The 18,974-nt window shown below is 44.1% G+C and overlaps 1 protein-coding gene across 1 annotated transcript in view; it reads right to left on the bottom strand.

The window, feature by feature from the left end:
* Positions 1-11,481: 11,481 nt before the first annotated feature.
* RPN1 (ribophorin I) overlaps positions 11,482-18,974 on the bottom strand; it is a 59,115-nt gene continuing 51,622 nt past the window's right edge. Inside the window, exons 8-10 of the mRNA XM_085624380.1 lie at positions 18,149-18,268; positions 12,862-13,107; positions 11,482-12,067 (exon numbers count right to left, since the gene is read on the bottom strand). Coding sequence (XP_085480506.1) covers positions 11,885-12,067; positions 12,862-13,107; positions 18,149-18,268 — 549 coding nt within the window. The 3' untranslated portion in view covers positions 11,482-11,884. The remainder of the gene's footprint in view (positions 12,068-12,861; positions 13,108-18,148; positions 18,269-18,974) is intronic.

Genomic DNA, 18,974 nt, shown 5'->3' with positions numbered 1-18,974 from the left:
GATATATATATATATATATATATATCAAGGCTCAGTGGGGTATCCATTGCAAGCAGCACTCGAACACGGCTTAGCTTTCCCCCAAGTAAAGCTTTATTTGGTATGCAGACAGCTTTCCTCAGTCATTCTCCCAAGGCACACGACCACAGCCTTACGCGTTTCGTTTGCACTTCCTCAGAGGCATCGGTCGAAAGAGGCATGACGGGCCACGCCTCCCACTTTATACCCAATCACACGCTGCCATTCAGCTGCTCCAATGAGACTGTATGCAAAGGTTTCTGGGATGCGTAGTCCGTAATACAGTCCACTGATGGATGCCTCTTAAATTAATGCCAATTAAAAGCTCCACATGAGCCCCAAGGAAAGATGTGCCGCTGATCCACAAGACGCGTTTCATTTCGGAGTTACATATGGAGACTCCATGACCCCCTTAGTCCATGGGGTGGTGCATGCTTAGCGGCTGGACGGCCGCTTGTAATATCAAGGCTCAGTGGGGTATCCAATGCAAGCAGCACTCGAACACGGCTTAGCTTTCCCCCAAGTAAAGCTTTATTTGGTATGCAGACAGCTTTCCTCAGTCATTCTCCCAAGGCACACGACCACAGCCTTACGCGTTTCGTTTGCACTTCCTCAGAGGCATCGGTCGAAAGAGGCATGACGGGCCACGCCTCCCACTTTATACCCAATCACACGCTGCCATTCAGCTGCTCCAATGAGACTGTATGCAAAGGTTTCTGGGATGCGTAGTCCGTAATACAGTCCACTGATGGATGCCTCTTAAATTAATGCCAATTAAAAGCTCCACATGAGCCCCAAGGAAAGATGTGCCGCTGATCCACAAGACGCGTTTCATTTCGGAGTTACATATGGAGACTCCATGACCCCCTTAGTCCATGGGGTGGTGCATGCTTAGCGGCTGGACGGCCGCTTGTAATATCAAGGCTCAGTGGGGTATCCAATGCAAGCAGCACTCGAACACGGCTTAGCTTTCCCCCCAAGTAAAGCTTTATTTGGTATGCAGACAGCTTTCCTCAGTCATTCTCCCAAGGCACACGACCACAGCCTTACGCGTTTCGTTTGCACTTCCTCAGAGGCATCGGTCGAAAGAGGCATGACGGGCCACGCCTCCCACTTTATACCCAATCACACGCTGCCATTCAGCTGCTCCAATGAGACTGTATGCAAAGGTTTCTGGGATGCGTAGTCCGTAATACAGTCCACTGATGGATGCCTCTTAAATTAATGCCAATTAAAAGCTCCACATGAGCCCCAAGGAAAGATGTGCCGCTGATCCACAAGACGCGTTTCATTTCGGAGTTACATATGGAGACTCCATGACCCCCTTAGTCCATGGGGTGGTGCATGCTTAGCGGCTGGACGGCCGCTTGTAATATCAAGGCTCAGTGGGGTATCCAATGCAAGCAGCACTCGAACACGGCTTAGCTTTCCCCCAAGTAAAGCTTTATTTGGTATGCAGACAGCTTTCCTCAGTCATTCTCCCAAGGCACACGACCACAGCCTTACGCGTTTCGTTTGCACGTCCAGCCGCTAAGCATGCACCACCCCATGGACTAAGGGGGTCATGGAGTTTGAATTAATATGCTATGCACTAAAGGTGCCCTTCGGGCACCTTTTGCACACGGGGTGGGGAAAATGTGGATATTCATTTTTGGTTTATTTATTTGTTACCGTACGCGTACGGTAAGCGCAATCTGCGTTTAAAAAAAAAAAAAAAAAAAATTGCATTTTTGGCCTTGGGGGTTCTTTTGGGACACCCTAACCATGGTTATGTGGTTAGGAGCTGTCTAGCCTGCCCCTTTTCATGTTATCCAACTTTGTTTTTCCTCCCCCCCTCAGAGTGCGAGAGAGAAAATGGCGGCCGACACTTCCTGGTTTCGACCGATTCGAATGTTTACTAAGATCTAACAGCCAATCAGAATCGCGCTCGCGTACGGTAAGCTTACGGTAAGCTGCCACAGATATATATATTGATTTAAATGCTATTTTCTCAGGAACTACTGAACAGATTTACACCAGACCTACAAAAGGCACTTCCTTGACCTGTAGACTACCTCTCTGCCAAATTTCAAGTAACTCTGTTCAGCCGTTCGGGCTGTAGCTGTGTCTAAAGGTCCTATGGAAAAATGCATGGGGAAAACGCGTTTTGGGACCCCCCTTTTTTCTCAGCCCCCGCTTGACGAATCCCCCCGAGACTTTCAGGGTAGGAGCGGAGCGTAGCGCCCCATTAGTTTTGAAAATTTCGCGAGGATTCATCGACCGGCGCCAAAGTTATTCAAAATAGAATGTTGCGGTTTTCCTATGGAAACAGGGTCCTAACTATAACTACCTACTGGCGACCGCCAGTAGGTAATATATATACACACACCACATCTCCCTACCGTCGACCTGCCTTGCCCCAGTGTGTTGTGCGCTGGGCAAGGGGGAGAAAGGAGCAGGGAGCGCTCTTTATCTCCCAAGCCCTGGCGAGGTGCCGTGCACACCCACCCAAGCCTGAAGACGGCCAAGGGATAATCCTCACCACAGCTGACCGGGTGGGGTATTTTAAACCAAATGCAAAATTCCTGGCAAGTTTAGATGCCACCTCAAGCTGAAAATGAAATAAAAAGCATATTGAATCACTGCACAACTGCCTCTGGTCTCGTGTGTGCGCGAGGAAGCCCTGTGGGGACAAAGGAGGAATATATATATATTTTATCTAATCTACTGGCGGTCGCCAGTAGATAGTTATAGTTAGGACCGTGTTTCCATAGGAAATCTCAAAATTCTATTTTGAATAACTTTGGCGCCGGTTGACGAATCTTCGCGAAATTTTCAAAACTAATGGGGCGCTCCGCTCAGCTCCTACCCTGAAAGTCTCGGGGAGATTCGTCAAGCGGGGGCCGAGAAAAAAGGGGGGTCCCAAAACGCATTTTCCCCATGCATTTTCCCATAGGACCTTTAGTCGAAGGTACAGCCCGAACGGCTGAACAGAATTACTTGAAATTTGGCAGAGAGGTAGTCCTCAGGTCAGGGAAGTGCCTTTTGCATATATGGAGTCAATCTGTTCAGTCGTTCCAGAGAAAATTGCATTAAAAAGCACATACATATCTATAGCCGCGCACCGTGCGCGCACCCTAACGTGCGCAAGCGTAATACTGATTGGTTGTTACATGTCAGTCAACGTTCGAATCGGTCGAAATCAGGAAGTGTTGGCCGCCATTTTGTTTGTTTTCAGTGCGAGAGTGGAAAAGGAAGGTGGCGAATGTGAAAAGGGGGCAGGGTAGAGTGTTCCTGACCCCCTAGCCTTGGTCCCAGAAGGCAGAAAAAAACATTAACATTTTTTTTTTTCCAAATCGCGGGGGTGTGCGCACCGTGCGCGCACGGTGAAAAACCATTAAAAAAAAATTATAATACGTAGTTTATTGAAAAATAAATATATTTAAAAAAAAAAAAAATACATACATAACTTAGCATTTAAAAAACCATACAAATTCACTGAAAAAAACCATAGGTTTCACACACGTTATAGTTAGGAATTAGCATTTAAAAAACCTTGCAAATTCACTTAAAAACCCATAGGGTTCAGACGTTATAGTTAGGTGAATATTTCACTCGTAAAAAACCAATGAAATTCCCCCTTTATAGTTAGTTGAGATAACTATAACTCGCGCGACCGCCACTCTATCACAAGGATGATGTCATCAGTGATGTCACGAATGATGCCACTGACCATGTCATGAATGATGTAAATATGTGACGTCATGAGCAGAGGATTGCGGGCGCGCGAGTTATAGTTATCTCAACTAACTATAACGGGGGAATTTCATTGGTTTTTTTCGAGTGAAATATCCACCTAACTATAACATGTGTGAAACCTATGGTTTTTTAAGAGAATTTGCAAGGTTTTTTAAATGCTAATTCCTAACTATAATGTGTGTGAAACCTATGGTTTTTTCAGTGAATATATAAAAAATATATATATATATATATATATATATATATACACACACACACACATACATATAAACACTAGGTCTCTGTGAAAGGCAGAAAAGTTTGTGTACGCAAAAGCGTTTTCACATCAATGGGTCGCAGGATTGCGAAACGGGCGCTACACGGGATGATTTTATATTGAGATTTCAAAACCTTCATACCAGTAGTGAAATGGGGGGGGGATGGAGTTGCCTCTCAGGCACCCTTAGGTTGTCAAGATTCTTCCAATAGGCTGGGAACACAATAGCCGATTAAAAGTTAAACAAAAAAAAGTTTTAGTGGAAGATTCTTCACTGATGAAATTTGAAGACTATCACAAGAAATAAACAACATTTGCCAATGAACATGCAATAGGGCATGGGGAAAAGTAATGGCTGTGTCTGGACACAATTTGGTACCAACTCTGCTCGATAAAGTCATTTCAAGGAATAATAGGAGAGACCTAGGATGCTTTGGGTTGAGGAGGCATGTGGTCGCTCTATGGACATATCGGGTAGTAAGGCACAGGTCAGGGGGAGTGGAAGGGAGTAGGTGGTGCAGTCATGTGGTCAGGTGGAGGCGAACAGAAATGTTAACATGTTTTCCATTTTAGGTTAAAAACAAGGAGAGCCTTCAGTATGGTGGCGAAGGGGGCAGTGCTCACCGGAGTAAAGGTGGCAACACTATTTGGGCAGTCGGTCATTACAGACATAGCAAAGTGGAATAGGAAGAAATATGAAGGGTCAGGGACAAGAATGCAAAGTCAGTCTGAGAAACCGGGTACAGGAATGCAGGAATTGGGGGTGCAGTAAAGGGAGGGTAGTGGGGCTGATCTGTTTTCTTTCCTCTAGTATGCTACTAGGGTGCTAGTATTGATGAGCTGGGTCCATCTATATTTACAGGTGCTTAAACCCAGCACTGCTCCCTCCCAATTCGCAATTTTCAGGATTCATTTTGCGCTAAACTATCAATGCCCCCACAGACCCTCTTTCCCCATTCTCGCACTTGGGGCCCAATGGCAAGGGGCATTCTTGGATTAGGTGGGCTGAGTAAGGGAAAGAAAGTAGTGCAGATCTTATTTCAACCCATTGAGTCAGGTCCATCTAGTTGCAAAAGGGACGTGCACCAGGGCAGTCCTGAGGAAGGTGGGCGAGGAGGGAGTGCCCCACAGCATCGATGGAGGTCTGGCTACAAAGGACGAGTCAGGGCCTGACAGGGTTAGCCCTGGAGGTGAACTACTGGGCTGGAGAAATTCTGAACAGTTTTGTGCCCGGTTTGCAGCAACAACGAAAGCCAACAGTTGGGGGGGGGGTAAGGGGGGGTATTGCCATGGCCCTGATGCGAGCCACCACCCCCACGAAAGGAGATATTCGAAGGAAATGGAGAAGTCACAAGAGGGAATTTTTACAACGACTGGTCATACCTACTCATTGCTACAAGCAGAGCACTTTGATTGATAGCAAGAGGAAGGAGAGGGGAGGTGGTGCCTCGAGGGAAAATAAAACCAAAAGAGCACAACGAACAGATAAGGGAGATGGTGGGGACAGCGCAAAAAAAAAAACAACCAAAAAAACACTTCCCTTGTGTGTGCCTCAGTGGCAGACCTGCCAATGGGAGACAGGAAGGCATCTGCTACCCAGGAGGGTACACTAACCCCTGAAACTGATGATTTGGGGGGAGTTCTCGAAGACAATGTGGATCTGAAATGTTCAAAGAGTGGAATGGGCTGTCTGGAAGTACACCGTCAGGGGTGATGAAGGGTAAGCAGACCAGAGATGTGGGAGAGCTGTGTAGATGAATCTGGGGGTAGAAAAAGTGAAGTGTGAACTGGAGCGGAAGCGAGAATTCACAGATATTTTCATCCTAATGGAACACGTCCGCAGGGGGGGGGGGGGCAAATACAATCCAGAGCTCTGGAAAGGCAAGGAGAGTACAGACGGAAAAAGGGTTAGGCTGAAGGAAAATATTGTGAACTGGTTCGTTGCACTTGCCTCGTTACCAGCCATAATTGGCTGCAATATGATTTGGCCTCCACCAACTAATGGAGGTGACACCAGGCATGGCTTGGGAGCGTAGAGAGACGAAAGAATGGATACAACATAGGGAGTCCAGTGCAGGACATGGGGTAGAGCTATATGGGGCAGGAGTAAGTATACTGCAGGGGCCTACACTAACATGGTGGCATGGATTGCAGGTAAACCCGATGCCAACACAGTTTCTAGCAAGCACTAAATGAGGATTAGCTCAACAGTTAGTTCATGGCTTAAGGCAATCATAGGCAGGTCAGGGTCAAACACACCCTTCCGCCTCCTGGACAGCCACTGAACCCATGTGGGGTTCTCAGCAGCAAACGTCTGTGATGGGGCCAAAGTCATCAGCCTTCTTTAGTGTGCCTGGGACAACACAATGCTAGGATGAGTTTGGCACATCCGCAAACATGTGGGAGGCAGGCCCAGCATCAACTATTTAGGATGGCGAGACGACAGCTGGTATTGGCGGGTGCCCAAACAATAGCTAGGTAATGTTTCAAATGCACTGCAGGATGGGGGATAGTCACACCAAGTCCAAAATGGGCAGCCAAGTTTGCATTCCAGCTGGGCTAGGGTTGGATGGTAGGTTCATTCACGGATTGTTGCAAAATATCAGTAATTCCGTCTCAACAGCGTGGAGTTTGAGGTAGTGGTCTCTCATCCAGTTTGCCACGTTGGTCATTCCATTTTTAAATTACTTTTGGTGGTGTTGGGGTCTTCTGAAATGGATTGGTTGGGTGTCGGCGTAGGGGAGGATGTTGAGTCAGTGGGTCCAAATTATGCTTACTAGAGAAATCATGTACATGTTGGAGACAGTAGAGCTGAGTGAAGAGTCTTAGAATACTCCACAGATTAGGTCTTAGGGTCCTGAGGTGAACAGATGGTGTGTGACCCGTTGCATTCTTCTGGTCAGAAAGGCTATCCACTTGAGAGATGGTCCTTGAATTCCGGTTTCTTGGAGTCTGGAGATGAGTGTGTTAAGGGAGTGTCGAAGGGGACAGGGAGGTCGAGGCTGGCTGAGAGCAGCAGTGTGGCCTTAATCCAACATGGTGCGACTGTCTCCTGAAGCTGTGTTGAGGGCGGTCTTGGTGCTGGGGAAACCTGACAGTTGATCAGGAGTTAGTGGTTTTCATTGATGGGGGTGGAATAGACTCTGTGCCCAAGGTAATAGAGATTTCGTCACAGCTTAAAACAAACCATAAACTGCTTGGCACAGAAATGGTATGCTCAAAAAATATTTATAACTCAATAGCCACTGCCTAAATTCCATTTGGATGCCAGCCTAGGATGGGTTAATTTGTTGCACTCAACAATTTGCAATACAGATGAAGTGCATCTTTGGGCACATATGGAAGAATTGTGGCTCGACTATGGTTGTGGCGGGGGGGGGGGGGCTTGATGATGGCGGTACTAGAGAAAAGAGGCAGGCAGTCAGAGAGGAAACAGGCCTGCAGCAGTATACTCCCAGCGCGGTGTCGAACCGGAAGGAAACTCTAAATGTAGGAGCTTCTGGTCCAGAAGAATTTGGTACATAGGGGACTTGGTCACCTTGTGGGTTGGAAGCAGATGCTAGTCCGGAAGTAGAGATTAAAAGGTTATACTGGAAGTCAAATGTCACCTGGCGGGATGGAAGCAGACGCTTGCCAGTAAGTAGAAAGTAAAAAGGTACTCCGCAAGTGAATGGTCACATGGTGGGCTGGAAGCAGACGCTTACCCGAAAGTAGAAGGTAAAAATGTTACAGCGGAAGTAAAAGGCCACCCAGCTAGGCTAGAAGAATAAGTTACTTACCTTCGGAAACACCCTATCTGCTAGAGACAGGATCTAGCTACAGATTCCTTACCTTTAAATTATCCCCCAGTGCCAGACTGGATCCGTAAAATTAGATCGGTATAGAGTCGAGCGACTCCGTAGTGACGTCTTCCACCGGATGGGACGTCGACAGAGTCCATGTAAACCCTCCTCTGACATTAGTTTCTTCCATAACTATTTTCTACGCAAAAAACGCAGAGCCACTTATAGAAACTGCTTATGGAAACAGTGTGCCCCCCACACCCAATTGTTTTAGTTTTTTTAACAAAACATAATGAAAGGCATGGCGAGTGTTCAGAAAAGGATCTGGAAGACAAAATGATAAACCAGTACACAGAGCGCGGAGGATGGGTGGGATGGTAAGGAATCTGATAGACGTTGAGCTGCAGATTCCTTACCTTTGAATTAGATACCCAAGCAATACCATCCCCGCAGGGTTTGCAAACTGATCCCACTAATGATCCCTGAATAGGAGGGGAGGGAGCGAGAGAGGGAAAGAGAGAGAAAGAAAAAGTGTGACAGGCTGTCAGTAGGTATGGAATGAAGATGTCCCACCAGAAATATTGTGGAGAACCCGTATGGAACTGAAATATGTAGCTATGGAAAGACATGGGAAAGACACCCCATAGCAGAAGAATAAAGGTGCTGGAAAGAACACTTTATAGTCGTAATACTACATAGCTCCTCCAATGGTAGCCGGACCATTATTGAAGGGGGCTGAAGGCCAAGTACAATAGCTAATACCACTGAGCCAAAAGCTCCTTGCCATAGAAACAAGCGATGTAGAGGGCACCAAGCAATGCTTTGAGAAAAAGCACGCGGAAATGTGCAGCAACGTAAGCAAAAACGCACTTCCTCCTGAGAAAGGCAGCATAACATGGTTGTCTATAGATACCTAGATCAAAGGATGTATATAAAGATATGAATATAGATATACATATATACACACACACACACACACACACACACACACAGTATAATAAAATATTCCCAAGAAAGGTACATATGAACATTTACAACATCAGTCGAAGATGTGACAACGGCGAGTTGGCAAAGAGCCACATGGTACTGTATAAAAGAATAGAGGGAATGGAAGATATCACACACCCTTGACAATAAAATTAATCGGACATAAAGCAACACTACTGACTGAATGGTTACAAGCAGGTGGCGGAGAGAGAACTGAAAAAGCAGGTGGCGGAGAGAGAACTGAAAAAGCAAACAGCAGATGAAAAATAAACCCAGCTAGAATAGAAGAACACTATCTGGGACTGTAAAAAGATCAAGTTGAACAAAGGCCAACACAGGTATAATCAACCTCCATCTTAACGAAAGAATATCAGATAAAAAAGGGGACCTGGCTGAAGCAGCAGATAAAAGAAAGTAAAAACACATTTCCCAAAAGTCAAAAGAAACTACAGCGTTGCGCATGACAGAAGCAGATTAAAAACAATCCATGCTGTGGAATAGGAGAGAGAGTCTGCACTGTAGTCCACCAATGCTTAGGTACGGACAAGGTACGGTCACAAAGAAGCGAGAACTAGCACATGGAATGAGTAAAGAAAAGAAATGGTGTGCAAGGACCCCTTGCAAGTTAGAAATTGTCTAAATCAACTGCGACCTCAATTCTTCCATAAAGATTAACCTGTGTGGTCTGAGTTTGTGGGATCCGGGAGGACAAACAAGTGGGGTGCTACATACCTCAGCTCGCAAACAATAGACTGTGGTCTTAAATGGAATCCCCATAATCTGAGTGAGAAGGTACTGAACCAGAGGGCTGCTGCAAGGCATCAACGCCGAACACTCCATATAAATGCAAGTAACTGTCCCAGGAGTAAGCAGTTTGTAGGAGGAGTGTTTGTCAAATGTATACAGTAGTCAATGTAATAAGGTGGAAAGTCAGCAGAGGGAAGCAGAAAGTCAGCACAGAAAGGTAGGCAGACCAGAGGCCAGCCAGGTAGGAAGTTATCTGGGGCAGATAGTTGGACAGCAGGTATAAGAAAGAGTTGATGAATTAAAACTCATGAGGCCACACAGCAGCTCAATCACCGATTTCCAAATTGCGGCAACAGCTGCAACAAGTCCCTAAAAGCCTTGTTAACTTGGATAAGTATGTACCTCTTCAACCACAACCCCCTGGTACATTACAGCTAGGGCTAAAAAAACAAGTGCATTTGGTTCAAATAAAAAGAAAGAAATTGCACTCCTGTTAGACAGATTGCGCCTGGCTGACTCCTTCTAGCATTGTGCGAGGCAAGTTAGCATTTGCGGTACCATTTTGTATTCAGCTGCCATTTTGTACCATGATCAAAATGAAGCTTCTATCTCATACTGTCCGCCGCAGCAGAAAACAGCCTCGATTGTTTCTCTTTATTATTCAAGGTTGAGCTGCGCTGCACTAATGAATAGATCATTCTGTTTTGCATGCCTTTCCTCGTAGATAGCCTGCTCCCACTCTCAGATATGTATAATATCTGATGTTATGTTGGTACGGGTAGGTCCCTCAGCAGCTATCTAAGGAGGCTGGTCAGACTGGACTCCGCTCGAGCGCATACTGATAAATAACTTTGGTGTGTATTCTCTACTGTCTGACCGACTCTTCATTTGTTTGGAAGGCTGAGAGGTGGTCGCGAGTGACCCAGTGGCCCTAATCGGGTCATTTCCTTCATTCCTTGTGATGGTACTTTCAAAAACTTCAGTTTGTACATCAGACTAAATATTCGGATTCAGAATGGTAGAATGATTCTAGGAATCTAGATCAGGATGTCAGATGCCCATTTTGCCATGTAAGGAAGGGCCACTCGGATGAATTACAGCACTTGGAGAAGGGAGAAAAACGTGGGAGAAAAGTGCAGCAAACAAGACCAATGCAAAGAACACAGTAGTTGATATTGGCAAAGAATCGGGGAGAAGTATAATGGGACCCAGATTTGGTTTTTTTTTAAGTATATTACCCAAATACGAATTGGAAGTTAGAGTATAACTATGTGTAGGAATTTACGTACATTACGGAGGGTGGTGAGCTGCAATTATATTAGTTTATTGGATGTATAGGGTTCATCTCAAGTCAGGACTCAATGAGCTGACCCCGCTAAGGAAGAGGAAATGGGTTTCAGTCTCACATCCAAGTCATCAATAGCTAAAATAAGGGTGAAGCAATTGGGCTAAAACCCAGAAGTCAAAATGTAGAGATGATGTTTAGCCCAACTTCAGGACGAAGAAATGTAGAAAACAAATAGTATTGTTCAAGTTCACCTGGGAGTGAGTTAAAGAAAGAGTCTTGAATAAAAATGACAAATCTATGCATACATGTAAAACTTGTTCAGGGCACGGATGTGCAAAAGAGGAGTCCTTTTCAAGGGTACTCCCTAAACCTTCAAAAAGTCTGTTTTTTAAAGCTCTAACATTTTAAAGGCACACAAGCAATTTTGAAGTATAAAGTAAAAAAGAAATTCCTTAAATTCGGTCATCACATTTTTTGACCCTGCTTTCACCCTAAAGCTAAGTACGTAACAAAAACTGCAAAGACAGTTCATACCCCAAAACCCCATTTATTTAAAATTGATCCATCGTATGCTGGAAAAACAAGAGTTATGAGGAGACTTTAATTTAAACTCACATAGCTGAAGTCCTGCGCTTCAAAAATGACTGTGTCATTGACCACCTGAATGAAAACATTTTCTCTCATTTTTTATTATAAAGTAAAAACAAAAAAACTTTTGTTTATTTTTTCTTTACATTTCAAAGACAGAATTGTATTGCATTCATTCATTAAACTTTGTCCAAAAATAGTATAAAGGGGGAACACTGTGGAAAAAAAACAAAAAAAACACATGTAGCAACTTAACTTGCCGTGAAATTTCTGCTCATAACATCAGACTCCAATAGAACACAAATTTCAGTATGTCTTGTCTGATGAAACACCCACCCTTCTGCCCTTTTCAGCGAAAGTTAGACAGTGGACAATAGAAACTGGGGGAAAATTTTGACAACATTCTTTGGGCTGCGTGTGTGCCCAACAGACACACTTTAATCTCATTAGCTTGTATTCTCTATATAGACATTGGAAAAATTACAATGCGTCAAGAATGTTATCAATTTTGGTGACTAGCTCCTGGCGTTTGTTGGAATGCGCCTTCTCATTTTCGATGTAGGAGTCTTTCTTAAGCTTGCCAGCGACCAACCGCTCGGCCTCCATGGACGACTTCAGCACAATCTCCTTCACGTGAGCATCAAGCTTCTGGATCTCAGCCACCTTTCATGCAAAGGATGGAATACTTGTTAAGACACTTTAGTTTGGTTTTGTTGTGTATATTTGTCAGCTTGTGCCTATCTTAGCCACTGTTTGCGGTAGCCATCTTAAGTGACACAGATTTGAGCGTAAACATTTACTTGTGCTGTATTACCTCGCAATCTAGTAGAGGAGTGATACAAAAAAAAAAAGTGACGCTAAATGATATACACGATTCCACAACGTGCTATAGTTTAAAAGAGCTGTCAAGACTGACTTGTCCCCCCCCCCACACACACCCAACAACTTAACTGCCCTCTGCTCTCAATGGAATGGTCTTCCATTCCGTCCATCGCTCTGAAAGCATTATGGTTGCCTTTTGGATGTTTGCAGGACATATAAATGTCAATAAATATAATGGCAACAAACTTAAAAAAGTTGGTGAGCAATATGGTCGAATTATGAGGTATAGACTAGAATGAGGAACTTATTGATTTAAATGGGCTAGAATTATTTTTAATAAGCACGAGAAATCCTAGTCAGTTTAGAGGGCAACTATTTAGAACATACCAGGTCGGAGAAACACCGTTTACTATTCATGGGACATTCAAAGCAACTGTCGAAACAATAGCAAGAATTCCATGATGAATTGTGTTTATATCACGAATACTGAATTCTTTATACGCTATTGTGATGGCTTTATTATCATTCTTGATTTTCATTAAATGTGAAACTTTAAATGTTACTTTAACCCAACGATAAACTAACTTAAGTAAATATCTAAACAGCAGCACAGGAAGCTACAGTGCACCTCTTACCTTATCACACATGTCTGATCCTTCCGATTTGAGCTTGGACTGCAAAGAGGCGATCTCATTCGTAAGAGCTTTGTGCTCCGTTTCCAATGTTTTTTTACCACTATTTAAAGTGGAAATATCCCTGGACTGCTTATACTTATTCACTGCTTCATCAAAGTGGCGGTACAGCCCAAGTCTCTTGTTCACCAAGGTCAAAATCTGCTCCGTGATGCAGGCAACCTTCATTCGGGCTTCGGCAGCTGGGTCCTTAAGAGGAAATGGAGGACAAGGATATTTAAGAACAATGCAAATGATAAGACATGCAACTACACCATGAAGGTTTAAGGTAGTATAGCCCACAGGGGGGAGTGAAGGTAAAGGGTACATAGAATGAAAGCGGGAAGCTAGACACAAAGGTAGCAAGTGATGCAATTTGGTGAAGGAGAAGGACTAGCTTTGTTGATTTGGCACTATCTAGAGAACATATGAGGCATTCAGGTGGTAAAATGCCCAGCTCAGATGGACAGGTAGTTGCCATTGAGAGTCCCAGGCCGCAAAGCTGGATGTTTTATTGGTGGTGGGGGGGACAGACAGTATGGAGGGGAAGGGAAGGGGCAACAGAGAGTAAAGCACTCTGCTTTATGGCATCTATGTTCAGTAGGCACTCTCCCTCTGCATCATCACATTCTACCATACACATTCTATGAAACATCTTATAAGCTCAACAATACTCTTAGTATTAGCTCATCCTACATTCTAAATGCTAAATACTACATACCTTTTCATGCCTCCACCAGGCCCCTACAGTCTAGCAATGATCCCAACTGCTACTACAGTCTAGCAATGATCCCAACTGCCCCTACATTCTAGCAATGATCCCAACTGCCCCTACAGTCTAGCAATGATCCCAACTGCCACTAGTCTAGCAATGATCCCAACTGCCCCTACAGTCTAGCAATGATCCCAACTGCCCCTACAGTCTAGCAATGATCCCAACTGCCCCTACAGTCTAGCAATGATCCCAACTGCCCCTACAGTCTAGCAATGATCCCAACTGCCCCTACAGTCTAGCAGTGATCCCAACTGCCCCTACAGTCCAGCAGTGATCCCAACTGCCCCTACAGTCCAGCAGTGATCCCAACTGCCCCTACAGTCGAGCAATGATCTCAACTGCCCCTACAGTCGAGCAATGATCTCAACTGCCCCTACAGTCTAGCAATGATCCCAACTGCCCAATGATCTCAACTGCCCCTACAGTCTAGCAATGATCCCAACTGCCCCTACAGTCGAGCAATGATCCCAACTGCCACTACAGTCTAGCAATGATCCCAACTGCCACTACAGTCTAGCAATGATCCCAACTGCCCCTACAGTCTAGCAATGATCCCAGCTGCCCCTACAGTCTAGCAATGATCCCAACTGCCCCTACAGTCTAGCAATGATCCCAACTGCCACTACAGTCGAGCAATGATCCCAACTGCCACTACAGTCGAGCAATGATCCCAACTGCCACTACAGTCGAGCAATGATCCCAACTGCCACTACAGTCGAGCAATGATCCCAACTGTCCCTACAGTCTAGCAATGATCCCAACTGCCCCTACAGTCTAGCAATGATCCCAACTGCCCCTACAGTCTAGCAATGATCCCAACTGCCCCTACAGTCGAGCAATATCCCAACTGCCCCTACAGTCTAGCAATGATCCCAACTGCCCCTACAGTCGAGCAATGATCCCAACTGCCACTACAGTCTAGCAATGATCCCAACTGCCACTACAGTCTAGCAATGATCCCAACTGCCCCTACAGTCTAGCAATGATCCCAACTGCCACTACAGTCAAGCAATGATCCCAACTGCCCCTACAGTCTAGCAATGATCCCAACTGCCACTACAGTCGAGCAATGATCCCAACTGCCACTACAGTCGAGCAATGATCCCAACTGCCACTACAGTCTAGCAATGGCCCCTACAGTCTAGCAATGATCCCAACTGCCCCTACAGTCTAGCAATGATCCCAACTGCCCCTACAGTCTAGCCATGATCCCAACTGCCCCTGATCCCAACTGCCCCTACAGTCTAGCAATGATCCCAACTGCCCCTACACTCTAGCAATGATCCCAACTGCCACTACAGTCTAGCAATGATCCCAACTGCTAACATCCAGGATAAATCCCTTGTGGGCAAAAAATCAGGGAAGTGCAAAACTCTGAAGCAGCCTTCCCAAAGAGAACAATTTGTCCAGGTTGAGGGGAAGAAAACGCTGATCACAGTAAGCAGTGGTTAGCGTCAGTTGTTCTATTTGTAAGATGTTCTAGGATGGTTAAGCCAGGCTTATGTGTTTTTGTCTACATGAGCTGAGTGTTTTTATTGTACTATCTGCTGTATGTATGGAACAGAGTGCATAATAAGCTGAATGTAGGGAAGCCAGTAAAATTATGAAAAACAATGTTAACTTTACTTGTAAACTCATACAATGACATGTGCAATAAAAAAATCCACTTCTGTCAATCATTCTTTTACAAGTGCACTATAGGAAAGCGGTTTCAGCATTTTGTTCTTTTTACAATGGGTACATTGTTTGTTTTCACACTGATGCACTAAAGACTTAAGAGGCACAAGTGTGCAAAATAAAAAAAGGAAAATTGGATTTTATAAACTTGGAACAAATAAGCCATTTAAGAAACCATTTTGAAAGGTGGGGAAGTGTGGCTCAATGGTTAGAGCGGCAGACCCCGATGCAGAGGTCTGGCCCGGACCAGGGTTCAATTCCCGCCTCGGCGGGTCTTGGGCTCAATTTCTCCGGACCCGATAATTCTCGCCTCGGTGCCTATTCTAATCATGGGTCACACTCTGCAACTCTGGGCAATAGCTTGCTTAATCTCCACAACTGCCCCAACAGCGCTAGGATGCCTGGCTTCACCTTGGGGGTGCCCAGGAGTGGGCACTTCACAGGGAAAGGCCAGGAAGGGTTCCACAGCGGTATGTGCACAGCGCCCGAGAGACCCTTTCGGGGGTGTGCGGAGCGCTATATAAATGCACTACATTTACAAAGTGAAATTCAGCTACGGAAATTTTACATCTAAAAGTTTATCCAATTTGTGTACAACAAAATCAAGGGAAAAAGCCTTTAACCTATACACATTCATTGCACAGTGAACCATGCAAAGACAATGCACCATGACCTGACACAGGGTAAGATACTTTAAAAATTACCGGGTGTGTCATAATGCTACTAACAAGGCAAAAGCAATCAACCCCCCCAATGAGAACTTTACCTGTAACAGTGGCCTAGCATCTTTATGGTTTTATGTTGCCATCTCCTAGTGACTAGATCCGGACTAGTTTAAATACTTGTGAAATATCAACTCCGTAAAAGTCCATATAAATACTTCCTGTAACCAGACCCTTTGTGAGGCAGAATAAATCTCTGGGCTTTCTCCTATCTAACAATTTCTTAATACTATGTGTGGCCAAATCAATGTTTGCAATGCAATGACCTCTCACTCATTTTGGTGAAAGAAGGAACTTGTGAAGTTATGAAAACAAACAAAAGGCAAAAAACAATATTACAGGAGAAATGCATTCTGGTACACCAGCAATTTTCTAGACATATGTTTGAGAACTGTGAATAGCATAAAACGGGGGAGTTGGGTTTAAAAAAATGCAGTTCATATTAAGATTCCTAAATGCTGCCTACCCAAGCGTTTTCAAAGACATAAAATGATAAAAAGTAATGTTTAAAAAGGTGAAGAAATAACACCTAGCTGAAAGCTTCCACTCATGGCAGCCCTTTGCAAGTTGCCTAAAAAAATAGTAGCATCTATTTTACCTCCTGTAGAACACGTGTGTGTTCTTTCTCACATAGATCGATTGGGTTAACGGTAACAACTCTGCACGACCTGCAGCATGAATCTCAACTTTCCTCTCAATGTGCCTATGCAGGTCCAAATACAACCACTGAGGAACATACAGGATGTCCTTTTAAGTAAGCACCTTAAGGCTCTCCTGGCACAGGATGTGGCCTCCAGATAAAAAAAGAGGGTTCTCTGTGAAACCCAAAAAGCACGAAGGAGTAAATGGAGGAGATAAAAATCCAGGCTTTAAAAACGGATAAGCCAAAATAAAAGATTACAAGTAAGGCATTTCAGTTAACATGCAATAAGAGGTTGAATGCAATTAAAACATCCAATACAAAGGATTCTAGTGATTACTAGCCTCGGATTATGAAACAAAATCGAAGAGGATTCCAGGAAAAGTAGCAGTAAATATTTGAACAAATTTATTGATTAAAATTGCATTTGTGAGAACAGCATAGATGTGGAAGGAATATCTGGAACTGTGCCACCAGGGAGATTGTATTTAAAAATCTGAAGTGACGGCTCAGAGGGGCTAAGCGTACGTCAATGAAACTGAATTTTGATTGGTGGGTTGCTTCTATGGAAAGGTTGCGGGACAATAATTGAAACACAGATTCAATAGTATGGGTGAGCGTTCTACCCGGGAATTCACACGTGGATCATTGTATGCAGGTACTCTGTGGACTTTATGGGCTGTTAGGGAGTTTGAAATGAAAGAGGATGAGATTGAAACAGTTTTTGCTTGTAGTGTATTCAAGGCTACTAGAAACGAAGCCTTCCAATATGGCTGATGATCTCCACTCAGCCCTTCACCCTCTCTAGGTCGATATAAGAAAACTATTGAGTTGTGTAAAAATTACAATCTGTGTTCACCCTCTCTTCCCAGCCAGACTTTCCCTGAGAAAAACAAGCATTTGCAATGCAATAGGTCTCGCGTTTATGCAAGTTTAAGCTATTGGCATTGTAAATGACAATGCCTTTTATTTATGTTTTAAAAAACAAAACGTAAATAAAAGGAATTGGCGTTTACAATGCCAATAGCTCAAACTTGCATAAATGAGAGACCTGTTGCATTGGGTGCTTACGTTACCTCCATGTTAAAGAATAATAGATGCTTTAGCACCCAGGCTAATGTGCTGCATAGCTAAATACAAACAAGGTCCCAAAGGCGAGATCGATTGCATTGCAAATGCTTGTTATTGGAATATTGCTGCATATCCAATTAAATGTGTCTACATACTGCCTCTCATCCAAACCAGTTTCTATAGTTATATTTGTGATCTACAAGCAGCAGATCATTTGAAGTGGGCAATATCGCATACTGCCGGTGACTAGTCCTGGTAGTGCAGTCCTCTATGACCTGGCTGCTTTCAAATTCTTTTTCTGTACATTCTTTAAACAGACGCAGGAAAAAAAATCATGTTACATAAACACTACGATGAACAAAATACCTTGGTGATGGAGAAGTCCAGCCTCACGTAAAGAATCACAGTAAAGAACAGGATGTAGAAAGCTCCAACCACCAACAGAGGCTCCTGCAGCATCAGAATCTTATTAAAGTTGTAATGTACCTAAAAGAAATGTTTTAACTTGTATTATTTGTTTGCCCAAAGCCATAGTAAAATGCACACAAGAGAAAAATATAAATTTTATATCTATAATCTACATGCATCAAAATCAACATGTAAGACACAGAGGGCAAAGTTAGTCAACAGAACGGAAGGGGGTGGTGGAGCTAAGGCAAAGACTAATAACATCTGGGCCAAGTAATCAGTGAAAATGTGTGGGGGGGGGGGGCTGTGGGGGAGACTAGTAGGGGGCTAAAATATATAGAAGGTGTTAAGAGACCAGAAAGGATAAAGTGAATGAAATATGAGGTTTGTGATTTTGTTTTTAATACTGCAGATTTTTCTTTATTTAAATTGGAGATTTTTTCCACTTCACCGTTTTAATAAGGAAATAAAAACTAATGTTCATTTCTATCAGACACTGCAGAAGAGCTAGCTATTTGAAGGCATTTTCTGCATGCGGGTCACAGGAATTACAATACAGCACCACGGAAACAGTCCACCCTGAAACCGGCGATTAATGGGAGTGCTAGAAAAATTAACCTGCTCATTGTTAAATAGTCCGTTCCAGGAACAGTCTTAGTGTACCACCTTGTGATCTCCCAACAACAAGCCAAAGGGAAAAGCATCAGCTGATGGGGAGCGAACACTTATAACAGCCTCCTCCCCCCCATGTTATTCCAGAGCAAGGAATCACTCACCACCACCA

Source organism: Triturus cristatus, chromosome 9, assembly GCF_964204655.1.
Source record: "Triturus cristatus chromosome 9, aTriCri1.1, whole genome shotgun sequence".
Lineage (NCBI taxonomy): Eukaryota > Metazoa > Chordata > Amphibia > Caudata > Salamandridae > Triturus > Triturus cristatus.
Note: the sequence above shows the minus strand (reverse complement) of the source record. Positions and strands in the feature narration are given on the sequence as shown.